The following is an 18,435-nucleotide window of genomic DNA, read 5'->3' on the forward strand; positions in this document are numbered from 1 at the left end:
TTTTTTTTAAGATTTTATTTATTTATGAGAGAGAGAGAGAGCAAGCACAGGCAGACAGAATGGCAGGCAGAGGCAGAGGGAGAAGCAGGATCCCTGCAGAGCAAGGAGCCCGATGTGGGACTCGATCCCAGGACGCTGGGATCATGACCTGAGCCGAAAGCAGCTGCTTAACCAACTGAGCCACCCAGGCGTCCCGGGTCTTGTTTTTTATCCATCCTGCCACCCTATGTCTTTTGTTTGGAGCTTTTAATCCATTTACAAAATAATTATTGTTAGGTATGAACTTATTGCCATTTTGTTACTTGTTTTGTGGTTGTTTTATAGTTCTTCTCTGTTCCTTTATTTTCTTGCTCTTTTCTCACAATTTGCTCGCTTTGTTTTTCTAATATACTTGGATTCCTTCTCTTTATATTTTGCCTGTCTTTGATTTGTGGTCAACATCTTACACATAGAGAGTCTGTATTAAGTTGATGGTCACTTAAGTTTGAACCCACTAAAAGGTCATTTTTGAAAAGTTTATCTTTCACATATGTGACCCTATGACATACATACTTTGTATAAGGGAAGATAGGACTGTGTTACTACAGCATAACAGCCTGAAAGATCACTAGCTTGAAACAGCATAGTTTATTTCTTGTTCATCTTCTAAGTTCTCCCTAGATCTGCTGGGAGCTCTGGTCTCTGTCATCCTCTCTCTTGGACGTGGGCTGATTCAGTCTCCACCATTACCAGAGGCTAGAGCAGGTAGAAGAGATATGGGGAATCATGTATTGTTTCTTAAAGACTTTGATATTTATTGGCCAAAGGAAGTCATGTGGCCTTAAATAACTTTAAGGGGCAAACGCTTAATCCCACTATATGAGCTCAAATAGAGGAGAAGCAAAGCATCTATAAATAACCCTAGTTATTACGGCATACCTACTTACTTGCCTTTGAAAGTGATCATTAGAAGGCTTCCAGTAAAATCCTATGCTTCCATTTTATGGGGTCTTATTTCCTCTAATAATTACTAAATCTGTATTAAGCTTTAGTGTTTTTATCCTTAAAATAAAAATTCCCAGGTGACCTCCCTAAACATCAAAATTCAGTATTGATTGTGGTGATTTGCTGGTGCAGTGGTTTCAGCTTGGGCTGCACACAAGTCATCTGGGAGCTTTTTATTCTTCTAGGTCACACCTCAGACCAATTAGAACCTCGGATGTGGGGCCCAGGCATCTGTAGTTTGTAAAACTCAATGTGCATATAAAATTGAAACCTTTCGTGCTAATCTGTCTTCCCCAAAGAGTGCCTTGTTGTTCAATAAAGTGACAGAGTGCCCCCAGAGAGAAACTTTATTAGGGTTTGAGTATAAGGTGAATTGCTCTTTTCCTAGAAGTAATTTGGGGCGTAACACCTTGTCTCTTTTATATTTTGTGTTATATGTTATATTATCGTCTCTTTTATCTTGCTCCATTATCTTCACAGGTATGAGGGCATATATCTTCTTCTTTGTTGTATCTGGTAGTTCCATTTTGATTTGGTTCCCTCCGTGGTTGTAATTTTTCCGTAGGAACTAATCATCCAAAGGGAATGTGTGGAGTATGGAATTGAATCTTCTGGGTGATTTTTGCCTTTGCTAATGCTGGGCCCTAGGAGTTTCACCATTCTGGACCCTTTTGTGAGCCTGTGTGTTGATGTAAATTGCAAAACAAAAGAAGGGGGGGATTATGTACTTTATGTATACATACATCACATACAGAAATAGGCACAGAAAAAAAAAATAGGCACAGATACACATGTGTACACACTCACACACACCCCTTGAACAGTAGGGAAGCATCCCAAGGCTTTAGGGCAGGGAGGGCCCCAGAGAAAGGAAGATACTTGTCCAACACCACAGCGTAGCATAAGGTTAATATAAATCTCAGTCTTCCTGCCTACCCCTGGTCTGACTGGCCTGACTGATCCTCCATGAATGAAGTTGTGCATGTTGGAGCATGTCTGGGATGGTCAGGGATCACTCATCATTTGCTTGGAGACTGGGGTGGTGGCAGGGATGGGGGGTCTTGCTCTATTTCGGTCCATTTTCTTCCCTGAAGCCGGCTGTGGCCCTTCCCAGTCAACTCTCCATTGGATTTGCAGGGCCCAGAAACTGCTGAGCACACACCAGAGTGTGGGTAACGGGCAGTTTCCCAGCTCACCAGAGCCATGGACTTGTTTGTGGATTGTGACCCACAGTTCCCTCTATCCTGTGCTTTCAGAAAGCAAACCAGCAATCAGATAGTAATTGTTTCCTTCTGTGTGGATTTTTCCTTGCAAAGACTGCCGTGGCAACTAGGAAGCTGGCGCTTAGAAGGGTGGAGGGACCTAGATGTAGACGTCAGGCCTGCCGTGTATTTGGGGCTGCGGTGGCCCTATTGCCCACATTTTCCAGCAGGGTCCTGATTCCCGCTGGCCTTATAAACAATCCAAGTACCCTAGAAATTCCACCACCGACCCCGTATTTTCTGAAGTGTGTTTTATTGCGGAAAGAAGCACAGAAATCCTTTGTCAGACTGTGTCACCCCGGTTTTTGGTCTGAAAAATAAACCACTGTGTTTATGTAAAGAAGACTTTTTGTTTGTTTGCTTAAATGGTGAGGTTCAGAAAGGCAAAAACAAGTCTTGTTTGGGACACTTGAAATTAGAGCTGACCCAGTCCAAGCTGTCTCCCTCTCTTAGCTGTTCCTCCAAGCAAGCGTGCAGAGCCAGATGCCCCTTCAGCATCTTGGGGGGTTGGGGGCAGGCGCCGGGACCCCAGGGACCCTGGCCTCAGAGCTTCACAGCCCATGACACGGGGATGAGATGTGGATTACATGGTCACTCATACAGCTGTGAAGTGGGAGTCTATAAGGGGATGTAGAGATCCCCCAAGTGGGAAGATCTAGAAAAATCCCAGTCTGCTAGAAGCTCACCAGTGCTCACCAGAGGTGGCACTGCGTCACTCTGCGACACCGTACAGGGCCAGCCCAGAGTGAGGAACTGCTGTGGAACAGAGGAGAGGAATGCACCTCCAGGGAGGGGACCATGCAGACAGCCCTACAGTGTTAAAGTAAGGAATCTAAAGGCAGCAGAAAGGCTGCTCATTGTTTGAGCAGGCATGTTTTGGCTCCTGATCAGGGCTGGCTGTTTTCACCCAGTTGTCTGGGGCTCTTAGCTTCTATGCATCACTCTTGCTGGGCAAGTCATCCACCTTGGTCCCGTCTCTTCCTGTCAGGCCCAGTCCAGGATTAAAGATGATTTCTGCCGAGTCTGCTGTGTGAATGGTTCTGCTGAGGCAGAAGTGGTTTTCTGGGCTTCCTGTCCATCTCTGTCCCCTATCTCCTCTCTCTTTGCCCTTTGCCAGTTCCTTGCCCATGGCATCCGCCCTTCTTACCAGGTTCCCACCTCTTTCTTATTCCAGGCACTCAGACAGGTGCAGATACCAATGACAGTGGCTGTGAGCCTGCTCGAGCCTCTCCGGCCTCCCACACAAACCCCTTTCCAGTGCTCCATCTCGTTGAGGACTTGAAACTGGCCCTGGAGATGCTGGAGCAACCCCAGGAGAGAGCAGCCCTCCTGAGCCAGATCCCGGGCCCCACAGCTGCCTACATAAAGGAGAGCTTGGTGAGTGGGACTGTGGCCTGTTCGGGAAACCACTGGGGAACATACTAACCACGTAATGCCAGGGCATTCGGAATGGCCACCCTGCCTGGGGACTATTACCTCATCTGTGCACCTTCCAGGCTCTTCTTGCTTCCTATCTGGCTTAGGCCAGCTAGTCTTTGGCCTTCCCCGCAGGCCAGCAGCTTAAGCCACTCGGTCGGCCTGCCTGTGGGCACCAGTCACGCTCTCTGGGATGGGGGACATCCAGGGCTGGAGGAGAGCAAGGGACAGCTCTTTCCTGTGGGATTACAAGTACAACTTGCCAAATTACAATCCCCAGATGGGGTCCCTACCCTCAGCTGTCCCCCCTGCTCCTTGTCTCTTACAACAGCTCCTCTCCTCACCCAGCCCTTCATTGCCGCCCCTGCCGTTCAGACCTCCTTGCCCTGGTACGCTTTGTCCCTGGAGCAGGATGCAGGGTTCGTGAGCCCCCTCCTGCTCTCTAGATCAAGGCTGCACATCTGCTAGTCTCTGACGGAGGCAGATGAGTAACCAGAGCTGTAAATATATGGCTTTGGTGGCCTGTCTCCTTCCCCAGGGAGACCAGCTGGTCCACTCTAGGAGCCTCCCGATATTCGGGAGTGGGGGAAAGTGAGGAGCTTGCCCGCTGAGGAGGTATCTAAGATCAACCATTCCAGGGCAGGAGGGAGGAACCTGAGAAGCTTGAGGGAGCATGGGATTGCCTGAGCTGAGTTTGAGGATGGAAGCCAAAATGCAGTCTTCCAAAGTCAGAGCCCTGCAGACTGATTCCAGACGGGAAGGTACACACCGAGGGGGGAAGGCAGGAATGGGCACTGAACTGGGAGGTAGAGGGTGGTGTTGGAAACCAAGGAGGTTGGGATGTCCTTGTCCAGAGGCCAAGTCATTTGCAACGAGATAGGTTACATGCCAGATGTCCTAGCGGGCTCTCTATTCAGGAGTCCTCGGTCAATACAGTCTTCTACCCGAGCCTCCCTCTGAACGCTGAGGAATTCTTCATTGCATTCCTGTGTTACTCAGTATTTTCAGTATGCAGGCTGCCTGCCTCGTGTTCTGTAACATACCTACACACCTGTGGAGGGAGAGTGGTGGCCTCCAAAGATGTCTGTGTGCTAATCGCCGGATCCTGTGACTGTTACTGTACACGGTCAAGGGGAAGGTAGCCGATGGAATTAGGGTTGCTTGTCAGCAGAGTTTAAATAGGGAGAATAAGGGGCATGGATTGCCCAGGTGGGCCAGCGTAGTCACTGGCATCCTTAGGAAGGAGGTGGCGAAGCTTTGGTGTGGGACCCATGGGAGTCAGGCTTTCTGGATGGAAGCAAGTCAGGAGCCCAGGAGCTGGGGGCTAGCAAGGTGGCCCTCCCCTGAGCCCCCAGCTGGGGAAGTAGTCCTACCAGCACCTCGGCTGGAGCCCAGCAAGACCCCTTGAGGACTTCTGACCTCCAGAACTGTGAGACTGTATGCTTGCCTTGTTGGAAGCCACAAGGTTTGTAGTCCTTTGTGAAGGCAGCGGTAGGGAATACAGCTGGACGTTGCCTGGGGAATGATGGGGAAGCCCGCAGGATGGGTCTCTGGTGGGCCTCTTGCCATCTAGGTTTGAAAACCTCCTCATGTCACCACCAGATGAAGACCGTCGTCGGCCATCTCTCAGACTTGTGCCATGACCAGACAGAAATCTGCATCTGCTCCTCCACCCACTTTTCCCAACCTGCGGTTGGCTTTCATTCTCTCTCCTATCCCAGGCCAGAGGGGTCTCTGTCTCCCTGGAGTTCATCAGGAATTTTGGCTGTTCCCATACTTCCAGCTCCCCGAGGCTGTGCCTGGCCTCTCTCCAGTCCGCTCTGATCATCTTTTGCCCACCTGTGTGGACAACTGAGCTTTCTAAGGCCCACTGTCCCCCGGGGGGTGGACACCCATCCCTCCCTCCATTTCTGCTAGCCTGACTGACTCCGGCTGTAGTGTTTAAAGGGAACTTGATGACACATAAAGAGAATTGCTGGTCCTTAGCCCCTCTGTCTGTAACCCTGGGTCCAGGTGCATTTGAGAACCAGAACGTATTAAACTTCAGAAAGGTGAGAGCATACATCTATACTTAGGATATATTCTGTCTTGAGCAGGAGTGCGTTGACCTTTCTACAGTAAGATGTGTGAATATCCCCAAGACATGGGACAAAGACTACAAATCTATCAGGTCCAGTGAGACTGCCGAATAAGTTTGGCACCAACATTATCTTTAAAAACAAACCAAGGGGCGCCTGGGTGGCTCAGTGGGTTGGGCCGCTGCCTTTGGCTCAGGTCATGATCTCAGAGTCCTGGGATCGAGCCCCGCATCGGGCTCTCTGCTCAGCAGGGAGCCTGCTTCTTCCTCTCTCTCTGCCTGCCTCTCTGCCTGCTTGTGATCTCTCTGTCAAATAAATAAATAAAATCTTTAAAAAAAAATAAATAAATAAAAAAAAAAATAAAAACAAACCAAAACCTTTTGGTCGTCAGAGCTTTGGGGCTTTCAGAATGGCAGGTAAGGGACGGTGAGCTTATATGTGTAATGTTTCCGTGTAGAAAATGAAAATTTCAGACCAAACTGTTGGATATTGGATTTCACTGCTCCCCATATCCAGCCAGAATTCTCCTAACATCACTTGTTGACTCTCTCTGTCCTTGGGCTGGCCTGTCACCGTCTGCTGGGGGCCCACTGGAAACTTCCAGAGCCTCCTCCACTATTCCCTGAATCCTTGCCTCAGGCTGCAGAGCAGTTTGGCATCTGGTTTTAAATGTCCCCTCTCAGCTTTCTGGGGGCGTTTACCATCATGTAACCAAGAGATTAACTGAAGCGGGTTCCCCAGCAAAAGCCCAGTCTGCCCAGAGTTTGGAAACAGCTCGTGGTTTTACCCTTCACTGTGTAGTTTACGATGATGACATACTTCCACCTTATATGGACATGCCTGAATTTATGCGACCATTTCTATAATACTGACATATAGGTTTTTCTTCATCTTTAACCAATATATAGCTTTGCTGCAGAGAATGTCCAGAAATATTTGTCTTTTTCTCTAGATATTTCCGTAAGGTAGAGTCCTAAAGGTGGGATTAAAGTAGAATTAACAGACAAAATACAGGATACCCCATTAAACTAGAATTTTAGTTTCTAGTTTCTATCCATCTTAAGTGATGGATAAATCTTAGTAAGTTTGTCCCATGCAGTTTGCTAAGTCTGGCAACTGTAATCCAAGGGTATTAATATCTTTAAGCCTTTGACACATTTTTTCCAAACCACTTTTCAGGAAGATGTTACTCATTTATATTTTCACTGGCAGAGTTTGAGGTCCATCCTGATCAACAACAATCACTAAGATTTAAAAAAAAAAAAAAACAGCTTTACTAATTTCTTAGGAAAAAATGTCTTTTTACCACTTTTGCATTTCTTTGCCTAGTGGGAGGCTAAACATTTTTTTTTAATTAGTATTCTTCTGTATGGTCTCCAAAGTTTTTATCTCTACCCCATCTGGAAAAAAAATTCATTTCCATTTATTCATATTTATAAATACAGTATTGTCCTAATATATGTAAATTATAAAACATAGCCCCAAATAGAGATTTTTTTTTAAGGGTCAGGTTAAAAAAATAACACTAATACTTCCTTCCCACACACTCAGGAGATCATCTTGGGTGTCCCTACCACACCCTGTTCATATTCTATGCTCTTCTCTCCCCTTCCTGTTAGAATTTTAGTGCTTTTCATATATACTGACCTTTTTAAAGCCCTTTGCATTGTTTGTGGCATTTTCTTCGCTTTGTTTTTTAAATGCTGTTTCTGGTGCTTTTTGAGACAAAAACTTTAAAAGGATTGTAATTAACCATCTTTCCTGTTTGGGTTTCTTGTTTTCCTTTTATCCCTAGAAGTGCCTTTTTTTTAAAACCTCAGATCAAATGATATTCACCTTTATCTTCTCCAGTAAGTTTATGGTTTGATTTATATCTTAAGCTTAACTTGAATTCACCTGCAACATTTCTTAGTGTGCGGTGTGAAATATGAACCTAATTTCTATATTTACTAAAAAGATTCTTAAATATTTTTGATCCAAAGGCAGTCATCATTGTTGTTAGTTTTTCAAAATGTGTTACAGAAAACCACTTATATTAAGATTTGTAGATCTCTTTTGAGGTTCTATATGGTGGTTGGGGGGAATGCCTGCCTTTGGAGAAAGTTTCCTGAATGTTATAGCATTTGATGTCTTTTAGAGTAATTATGGCCATCAGCAACCTATGAACGGTGTACTTTTAGGGTGGGTCAAAAGTTCATATAAACATTCCAGGATACCAGGACAGGATGTGAAGTTTTGAATCTGGACAGAGACAGCCTGTCTGCATATTGGATCTTGCAGCCCTAGAGTCCTTTTATAATCTGGGGGCATACACATTCCATAGTAGGTCAGACCTATATGAAAATGGAATCCAAAGTAGTGAACAGATCCACCAGTACTTTTTAATTGGTTTTAGATTGGTCCTTCTGGAAGACTTGAAATTGTGGTCTGTGGACCAGCAACTTTGCCAGGCCCTGGTAGTTTGCTTGCTGCTTGGTGTCTTTAGAAAAGGGCAGAATATGGGACCTGCCACCCCCCTGTCCCTTTACCCACTGAACCATCTCGCAGTGATTCATATTGTTATTAAAGTTTGAGACACACTGCTTTATACCTCAGAGACTCGAATTTTTTTTTTTTTTTTAAATGCATGTGGCTTAGAATAGAAACTAATAAGGCAGCTGGAAGGATCAGGCGGGCAGGGTTCATACCTGTGCATCCCTTGAATGTTTGTGCTCTACTCCTCTTTGGTCAGTTGGCTTTGCCATATCCGCCCCCCGCCTGCCCCAATTACTGCTTGTCCTCTGTTGGCCTGGTGTGGTCCAGCTCTGCCTCGTGATCTTTCTGTCAGTTGGTGTTTTTTCTCCAGGGAAGAGGCATAGTCTGTAAAAGGTTTATTTGTCACTAACAAGATACCCAGAAGGTGGGCGGTCCCAGGGTCAGATCAGTGGCTCTGGGATGACCTGAAGGTCATCATGGGATGGCTCTTCCCATCATTCTGCCACATCATCCTTGGGGGTTGGTGTTTCCTCAGGGGTATCGATTAACAACTGCAAGATGGTGACTGCAGCCCTAGGCAGCATGTCCAGAAGTAGGGCATGTCTTGTCCTGTGTTTTTTTTTCCAATTAGAAAGGGAACTCTTTTTCTCTGAAGCCCTGCAGCTGACTTCCAGTATGTGCCCCAGGTCCAGATTTGTTCACTTGTGCAAACCCTAGCTGCAAGGGAGGCTGGGAAACAAGTATTGGCACTTTGTCCAAAAGGAGCCATGACGGGAGGGAGGGGGCATGAATGGCTCCTGGGAACACAGCCCAGAGCAACTGCCACATGGCCTTTAGACTTGATTTGTCTTCTTGTTGGCAAATTCTTTTCGTGTTTTCTCTCCAGTGTTTATTCTGTGTGTGTGTGTGTGTGTGTGTGTGTGTGTGTGTGACTTATATTCCTGAAGGAGAGGATCTAATTGGCTGCCTCCTAATTTTCCAGTCAAGTCCTCCAGGCCTACAAACAGCTGTTAGGTGCAAAAGAAGTAGAAATTAAAGACCCTGCATTTACACACAGCTGTGGATTAGCTGCCCTTGGGTGCCTGTGGTAGAAGATGCTATCTTCGTGCTGTGGGCCCTCAGACACTGATGTCAGCATCCGGGGTACACAAGGAGAATGGGTGCTGTGGAGGCAGAGGTGGCTGTGGGGGAATGGTTGGTGTTTTCATAGGAACAAACAACAGATGAGTCTGGGCCCTGCCTTTGTCTCAGGTGGAGGAGGAGCTCCTGGTCCTAGTGCATCCCCGACAGCTTGTCTCCCTACAATGGGGCTGGCTTTCCCTCTGCCAGGGGCTGGCAGGCTGGACAGAGAACAGGGGCACCAGCGAAGACTCTGCCTGGGGATAGTTAGCAACAGGCCAGACTCCTAAAGACCCAGTGCAGCAGACTGCCCAGGATTCAGTGGTGCTGGGTTGTGAGTGAGTCTCCAGAAATTTGGGGCCTAAAATAGGGTCTTCCCTTCCTTGGCAGGCAGTAGGATGAGGAAAAGTGAGCTCCAGGTCCAGAAGGGTGTGTGTGGGGTTCTCTAGGCTGGGGACCCCCTCTGGGCTTCAATGAGGAAAGGAACCAAGTGCCCAGATCCCTTGTCATGGAAGTGGTATCTGTCTGGCCTGTCACAGGGAACTGATAGAGTGGCTGGGAGTTTCTGATAAGGTTCTGTAGGGAGAGCGTCCCGGGGTCCAGGGTGAGCCATGCGGCCTGACGGGCAGAGAAGCTTCTGTAGGGCTCTCCTGTGTGAGCTCAGGAGAGGAAAGAGTCATCCTGAGCCTTGGGTAGACCGGACTCTGCTCAGGGTCAGTACTAGAGAGGGTGAGGCTGAGGCCCTGGCTTCGGGGCTGAGGCCTCTCTGCTGTGGTGGGCACTGAGCTGAGCTCACGTCCCTGCAGCCGCCTTCACGGCCTTTGGCGGAGTGCAGATGATGCCCTCAAGGAGAGCGTTGCCATTTCTGGTCAAAAGCTCCTCAGTCCCACCAGATGGTCCTGAAGGCCAGAGAGGCTAGGGATGCTCATCCGTGGCCCTGACATTCAGCACAAGCAGGGAGATGCTGGTCCATTCTGGCCACATCCCAGAATCTGGCTGGACCTTGAGTGGGGCTTTTCCAGAGCCCAGAAGCGGTGTCACGTTCCTCCACGCCTGCTTGCTTGGCTGGATGGAGGCTGGTTGGAGAACCAGGGCTGGGCTGGGGGTAGAGCTCAGAGACAGACTAGTGTTCCAGCCTCCAGTGGGCTCCCTTCTTCACTAGCCAGGTAGCAGCAGGCTGGTGACACCTGGGTCGCTGGGTGATGTGCAAGAGCGATCAGAGCCAGCAGCATCTCCAGATGGAGCAACTCAGGGGCTTCTGTAACCTTTCAGTATAGACGCCTCCTCTCCTCCTACAAAGTGCTAGGTCTAGACGGCTGTTCAGTGGCTTTGGTGTGGGTCAGGGGAATCCTGCATAAAGACCTAAGTCTTCAGGAGCTCAAGATGAAGTCCAAAGAAAGGCTGGCAAACCCAGCAGCAGCAGAGTGAGGGCAAGTCAGGGCAACCCAGGCTCTGGGGTGAGGGGGAGAGGTGGGCAGGAAACCCATAGCAGGACCATATGCCAGGCCCATCTCTGCAAGCCAGGTTCCCGGAATGGCTTGGCCTCTGAGCAGGAGCCCTGGATTTCCTTCACAAGGGTGCAGGTGTCCTGGTCAGGGTGCTTGGGCAGCACCGAAGCACGGTGAGGCAGAATGGGAGGTAGGGATGAGTTAAGAGACCAGTGGCCTGATGCTTGCATGTGACTTTGGATGGGCCTCTTCCCTCCTCTGGGACCCCATCTCCCTACTGGAAGTGACCATTGCTTTGACAAGATCTGGCCAGGCATTCTGGTCCTGGCTTTGTGGTCCGCACCAGCCATGGCCTTCCCCCAGCCAAGGCCTTTGGGTTTCCAGAGTAGAAACAGATTAGGGAGCCTCTCTGGGCGTAGTTGCTCCATGGTCTGGGCTTGGTGGAGGCTGACCTCTCAGGACCACTGAAATGGGGTGGGGAGTGATATCCTCTCTAGCCTGTGTACTCACCTCTGACCGCCTGCTGTAGCTTTAGGAGTCTGCGGTTCCCTTCTTCACTAGTCATTCACGAAACAAAGTGGCCCAGGCCCCGGAGGGCCACCCCCTCATTGCTCCAGTACCTTGTCACAGATGGCTGGTTCCTCAGCTCCCAGCTCCTCAAACAGAGGCCCCTGCCAGTCCTCCCAGATTCAGCTTGCAATCTTTCATTCTGGCCAAAGAAGCAAATCTGTTTACCATATTGAAAAGCCAGAGGAGTTACAAGAAAAGGTAGGGAGAAAAAGCTGTTCTATGAGTTACGAACTGTGAGCTTGTTTCTCTTCTGCCATGTGTGATTTCTCTCTGTATCTTTGTTCCCCACTTGGGGCCTTGAACAAAAGATGGATCAGGGTATATGCACGTTGGACTACTCATTTTGAAAAGTTAGTGGCAGCCAGAGGGAGAATAAGGCTCCTGCTGAGCAGGGAGCCAGTGCGGGACTCGATCCCAGACTCTGGGATCATGACTTGAACCAGAGGCAGACGATTAATGGACTAAGCCACACACATATCCCTTCCTATGGATCTTGAGAGAAGGGGAAACTTGGTGCTTACATTTTAAGGGGGGAAAAATAGAGCTTATGTGAGCCAGTTCGCAGTGTGAATTTCTTGCCTTTCCCATGAGTGAGAGCTGAAAGTCCTAGGTATGGCCGCCATCCTCCACTTTTCTTCCTCTTCTTCTTTTTTTTCCCCCACTTGTGCTTTGCTCCCCAGGGACTCCTTGAGACTCCACCTGAGCAGGGCTGGGGTGCTAGTCGGGTTCTTTGTTCCTGTGCAGTACTGGATGAAACCGCTAGGTGGCAGTCAGGGATAAATGCTAGAAAGTCTAAATCCCAAGGAAGAAGGTGCAGGCTTTATGTAAGAAAAATAGTTTTGTTTGTTTCAGTTAGAAAGATGACCTAAGCTCCCCTCTTAGCGGAGCTTAATGAAGCTGCTGGACAGCGTACCTGGCTCAGTTGGGAGAGTTCTTTCCCATTTTCCTCGGAACCCACTGGAGAAAGGGCAAGCCTGAGAGGTTGCTACTGTTTGTGCTGGGGGAGAGGAAATGGGAGGGCCGAGGGCTGCTGCTGGGAGCAGAGACCTGGTCTTTATTGTCAAGGCAGAGAAGTCCTCTCCAAACCCCTTCGTTCCAGTGCCTTTTGCTGGGGCGCTATTAGGATGACTCCTTCCATTCCAGGAGGCATTTCCTGGCCCTCAGCTTCCAGGCCCTGCCCTAGAGGAAACCTGTACCTTAGATTTTTTTTTAATACATTTTTCCTGGCATAGCAGCCCAGAGTGGGGACCCTGCAGCTACTATAAACTGCAGTTTTCACTTTCCTGGATGTTTGCGCATGCCGCCTCTCTGACCCCCACCCACCCCCGCCAGTAAACTGTACCCTCCTAAATTCTAGAGGTCTGGCTCCTTTCAGACCTGACTTGAGGATATGATTTCAGTCCCTAAGAACCAATGTTTATAAATGACCAAGAATGTGCAAACACTGGTAAAAGAGCAAATAAACCCTTCCCCACTAAATTTCCTGCTTCAGGTCCAGGGGACATGGTGGCTGATGTTGCCAGGTTAGCATAACGTGGGGTCTGAGCATGTAGACACCCACCCACCCTCCATCCACCAGGAACCTTCTGCCCTTTCAGGCACCCCTGGGAGGGAGGGAGAAGGGGAAGGAGGGAGGAGAGCTCCAGAGGATTCGAACTTCCAGACAAACTTCAATACCCTGTGCTTTAAGAAACTTCTAAACGTGGTTTCCTAACCTTTGACTATACAAATACAAGATCTTCAGATATAAGCATCACCCCGGAGCTTGTTAGCAATGCAGTTTCAGGTCCCATTCTCAACCTTTGGGGTCAGAATCTGCATTTTTACAAGAACACTCTCAACTCAGGTGATTTGTTTTAAATGGGGAAGTATTGCCCTAGCCAGGGGTCAGCAGCCTATGGCATGTGTTTGGCTCACTGTTTATTTCTTAGGCCTGATGAGGTAAGGATGATTTTTATGTTTTTCAGTGATTGAGAAATTATGAGCATATTTTATGTGAAAATGGTCTAAAATTCTAATTTCAGTATCCACAAATAAGGTGTTAACATAGCCACACTCTTTGGTTTATGTGTTAGCTGTGGCTGCTTTTGCATTTCCAAATGGCAGAGTTGAGTATAAATGAGACCATATGGGCTACAAAGCCTAAAACATTTGCCATCTGGCCCTTTACAGGAAAGTCTGCTGATCCTTGTCCCAGCTCCTTGTGGTGGTGGGTTCCCATGCTTGTGCCCCATGGGAACTTGGGCTGCTTTGGCCAGGATGCTGCTTACCGTGAGCCCAAAGGAGCAGTGTTCTTGGGCTGGGCCCCTCCCTGTCCCCCCCGCTCTCCCCACTCCCCAGTGGCAGGCTCACCGTGCACCACACCTGTTGAAGGATACAAACCTGTATCTGGTATTCCAGGGCTATCTTGACACCTGTCACCATGGCCCAGAGCCCAAGGCTCGGGGCTGAGCTAGAGCTCAGGGTGCGGGTGTCCGGTCAGAATGTCATGTGACCCATGAGACCCCCCTCTCAGACCACAGTTCTACCCAGTTAGATACTGCTGACTCCTGGTGGGGGTGTAGAACCTTAGGAAGCCATCTTCAGTCCTCACATGTATGTGAAATTCCAGCCACGGAGGTGACTCTCCTGGGGTTCCCTGCTAAGACCTGGGATGAGGAAGGGGACAGGCTACCTGTGTTTCCAGGCCAAACCTGACTACTCTGCCCTCTTCGCTGTGTTTTTAGGCCCCAGATGCTCAGGCACTCAGTGTCATGCCCTTTGCCCTCAGCTGACTACCTCCTGTTCCAGATGGTGATGAGCTGAGTGTGGTTGCTGGGGAGTGATTGGCTTTTGGGAAGGCCCCAAGGGCTTTTGGGGTCACCGTAATAATCTCTATTTGTGTAACCCCTGTGGTTCCTGAGAATGCACCTCAGCAGTGGGTCCAAGGCGGTATACTAGATAGGAGGCCCATCCCCCACTCTCCTTTAAGGGAAGGTTAAACCTTGCAGATTAACACAGCATAAACCAGATAAAACCCAGGTTTGTAATTCTTTGGGAGTCACGGATCATTTTGATAATCTGGAAGCTTTGTTTTCAGAGAAATAGTGATTTATACATCCAAATAGTATTCTGCTCCTAGGTCTTTTGGAGTGTTATTCTGTGAATTTTTTAGTTGAATTACAAAATGCCACCCCCTTTTTTTAAAGGCTGAGGTAGAAATTGCTACTTGAGGATACCATAAAAATATGTCAAGATTTTAGCTGCTGCTTGTCTGGATTCCTCCCTCCTCTTCTTTCCCTTTCTCTACCCTCCCACCTCACATTTGTCACATGTGAGGTGAGTTAAGAGATGAACATCAGGGGTGCCTGGGTGGCTCAGTGGGTTAAGCTGCTGCCTTCAGTTCAGGTCATGATCCCGGGGTCCTGGGATTGAGCCCTACATCGGGCTCTCTGCTTGGTGGGGAGCCTGCTTCTCTCTCTCTCTCTCTCTCTCTCAATACCTTTCTGCCTACTTGTGATCTCTCTCTGTCAAAAATATAAATAAAATCTTAAAAAAAAAAAAAAGAGATGAGCATCAGCTCCATCTTTTCCTCTCAGTGGAGCATCATTACCCTAGGGAAACACACCTTTAGGACCTATGTTCTCCAAGTTGAGTTTTAGGCTTGTCTTGCAAGTCTTACCATGTGAGCCTCACTCTTTCACTCAAAGAATGTTTCAGTTGGAACTGGCAGGCATGGAGGTCAGGGCACAGACACATGTTCTCCAGTCTGGTGCAGTGCACAGACCTGTCAGCGGTCCGTGGTGGTTCAGTACAACAGGACAGGTAGTGAAGTGCAGGGGGGTGTGGCTGCTGGGGAGGTGCTGCCGCTGGAGCCAACCCCACAGGCAGGTGGAAGCTGGCAGGTTGAGAGAGGCTACCACACTGCTGCCTTGTCCTTTCCCTCCTCCTCACACCAGAACCTACTAAAAAGCACTGAGCCATGACCACGGGGAACAGGGGCTGGAATTGTGCCCTGTGTCTCCCCACCCAGCCCCCAAACCCACTCTAGAGGCCTCTTTTTCTCTAGGGCCCCAGAAATACCTTTACCACATACCATGTGATGATTCTTTATTTGCTCAAGGCAAAAAGTCGGTTTCATTTGCCTTGGACGCTGGGCAAATGCATGTTGATGAATTCTTCCTTAGGCTTTCCCAGACATTCAGACAGGAAAAAAAAACAAAAACGAAGCTCTACCTACCCCTGCAACCTTAGAGACCTGTTTCCCCAACACATCCTACCCTAGGCCTTGACTGAACTGGGCCAGAGGCGAGAAGGGCCTAGAGCTCAGTGCACGGACAGCAGAGCCTGCTTTTCCTTTTCAGCCTCTGATCTGGGTGTGCCTCCAGGAATTTACTCCTCCCCTCATGCCAGCTGCTGGCCAGAGCTCCCCGGCTGCCCCCTCTGATCTCTGTGGACTGGGCCAGCCTGCTGGTGACTAGGCTGCCAGGCCCAATTCTGGGCCGTGCTGGATTTCAAGGCCGTGCTAAGGGGCATGGCGACACCCAGTAGAGCCTTCTCCTCAGGCTAGCATTTCAGGAACAACCCCCCCCCACCCCCGGGACCCCCTAAGGGCACCAGGAAGGCCCCCACCATCACAAGATGTACATCTGCAAGTCATTGACGGCAGCAGAGCTCAGAGGCCTTGTGTGTAACCACAGTTCCCGCTGTACCCACATCAAGGATCGCTTTCATAATCACTCTAGCCAAAGGCTGCACGTTAAGGGCCAGGCCAGGGAGAAAAACTGTGTTTAGGGGAGCTCTCAGAGGAGTGGGGAGTGAGTGGAGGTGAAGGGCAGCCTTGTGGGGGAGGAGGGGCAGGCAGGGATGGGGAGACCACCCTGGAAGGCCAGCCCAGGAAAATAGACACAATTCCCCATCTCCACCAGCCCCTGCCTTTCTAGGGCTCCTCCCCAGAGCCCTCCCACTTGAGGGCACCCACTCCCACATGGGCACCCACTTGAGGGGGTTTCTCCTTCCCCCTTCTCTGGCTTCTGAGGCAGCTAAGCTGGAGTGGTGGATAGCCAGCAAGGCCCGCCTCGGGCTCAACAGGAGCTGTACCCATCCTGGCTCTGAATGTGCCCCAGGAAGGCCTGGCTGTATGGGCGGCTGACAGAACCCCCAGGCCAAACTCCCTCACTGTCAAATGTCTCCTGGGGAGTAGCAATTCGCCCCTGGCAGACAGTGCCACCAGTGCCAAAGACAGCAGACACCCAGCGGGCCAGCCACCCAGACCGGAGCTGGTTCTGAATGTGTTCTTTTTTGGGAAAAAACGGCTTTCCTCAGGGCCCAGGCCGACACCCGCCTGGAAAAGGGGTAGGCGTGGGCTTCGGGATGGGGGTCAGGCTGTGTGTGGGAACCAGCAGCTCCTCCAAGAGCAGCACTTATTTTTAGTCTTCTCCCCAGTCCCAAATAAACCGAGAGCAGCTGGGAGCCTGTGGGTAAATGCAGAGTGGAGCAGAGACAGGAAATCGGGGTCTCTCGGTAATGAGTTCCAGCCACTGCAGAAAGGGGAAGCCAGACGAGGAATTTTCTTCAGGACTGTTTCCCTCTGGCAGGCTCTGGTATTATCACCAAAAAAAAATGTTCGTGTGTGTGTGTGTGTGTGTATGTTTACAACTCCTGTCCAAGTCTGTCTTTTTCCCCTACCTTTTTTCGAGGTTTGATTGCTGCTCAGGCTCTGAATCCCAGAGCTGGTGCCTGCGTGTGTCTGGGGGCGGAGGGGGAGGACACTGGAGCAGCACGGTCTGGTCTGAGCCGTTGTGTATCTGAAACTGTTTAGGGAAAGGCTGAAGGACATGGGCCAGGGAAGTGGGGAAACTTGAACACAGCTTGACGTCCCGAGGGGGAGGGGGCAGAAGCAAGGAAGAGGAGAGAATTTGGTCTCTAGCCAGAAAAAAGGGCTTTTTCCACCAAGGAATCTAACTGCTGACATGGGTGCCCAGCATGGATGGGGACATTGATGTTTACAAGCATTTTGCGTGGCTGAAGAGGGTAAGTGACTGGCTCCTTTGGAGAGAGTGGGTCTCCCGGGAGATAAGGGCTAGAGAGATGCTGAGGGGTGGGGGGGCAGGGGTAGTATTTGTCCAGCAAAGCCCTGTGGTGGCCAAGTTCTCCATGAGAATCTAATTATAGGCACTAGGGGAGAAAACAGTCAGCTGTCTTTGTTCCTCCACTGACATTCTGGTGAATGAGCCTCTGTGCAGAAAGGCACGGAGGGGTGAAGAAAGTTCGTTAGTTTAACTCGGGCGCTTAAACAGTTGGAGGCTCCAAACGCTGTGACCAGAGAAAAGTGTCCCACTGCCTTTGGGTCTGAGGACGCAGAGGAAGCTGCTGCCTTTCAGATTCAGCCTCGGAACGTCTCTGCTCTGATGTTATCTGAGGCCGAGTGTTAGCTGCTGTCAGCCAGGACAGCGTCTGTGTTTCCGGAGGAAGGCTCTTGGGGAGTTCTCTTCTGACCGCTCTGAAGCCAGGGGTTTGGGTTGCAAGTTGTTTATGCCCTTTCTTTAGGGGATGAGCTCAAGCGTGTGGTGTGAGCCACGAACGAATGAATGAAATGAATGTTGGGGCTGGAGTACCATCCATACTCGCCGAACTCGGGCTCTTTCCTCCTTCGCGATCATCTTTAAACCGGTCAAGATGGTTGTCCATTTTATTTTCACATGGAGGCTGAGTGTTTCTCAGCAGCAGGAAGGGCAAAACAGCTGACAGATAAGAGATTGGACATTGTAACCGGGGAGGGACAGGACGTGTCCAGCTCCTAAGGCCCCCAATCGCCACCCCCAGACGAGGGGATGCTGGCTTTTGTGTGCACGCTCTGCGGCGCGCGTGAGCAAATATTTATAGAGACGGGGGTACTGGGCGAGCAAAGTGGAATCCGTCTCTGCTCTTGGGGAGCCGCCATCCGATGTGGCAGGCTGAGGTTACCATCCCAGCAGATAAAGCTGAAGTTACAAATTAAGCGCAGAGAGGAGAGGGAGCTGTTTCTAGGCACCATCGAGGAGGAGGAACGAGTGAGGAGGAGTGATCAGGGAGCCCTCCGAGCAAGGAACGCTTCACTGAGAC

The 18,435-nt window shown here is 49.7% G+C and overlaps 1 protein-coding gene across 10 annotated transcripts in view; it reads left to right on the plus strand.

Annotated features, from left to right (window-relative positions):
• Positions 1 to 18,435, plus strand: part of PPFIBP2 (PPFIA binding protein 2) — a 142,945-nt gene that overhangs the window by 47,991 nt on the left and 76,519 nt on the right. For 8 of the 10 annotated variants that reach the window (XM_032853377.1, XM_032853374.1, XM_032853376.1 and 5 more), the window contains exon 3: positions 3,421 to 3,623. In XM_032853377.1, the coding sequence (XP_032709268.1) occupies positions 3,421 to 3,623 (203 nt within the window). Of the gene's footprint in view, positions 1 to 3,420; positions 3,624 to 17,154; positions 17,365 to 18,435 lie in introns of those variants that run through there. The other 2 variants (XM_032853383.1, XM_032853385.1) reach the window with 1 other exon arrangement.

This window comes from Lontra canadensis, unplaced genomic scaffold, assembly GCF_010015895.1.
Source record: "Lontra canadensis isolate GAN:19392208 unplaced genomic scaffold, GSC_riverotter_1.0 scaffold7, whole genome shotgun sequence".
Lineage (NCBI taxonomy): Eukaryota > Metazoa > Chordata > Mammalia > Carnivora > Mustelidae > Lontra > Lontra canadensis.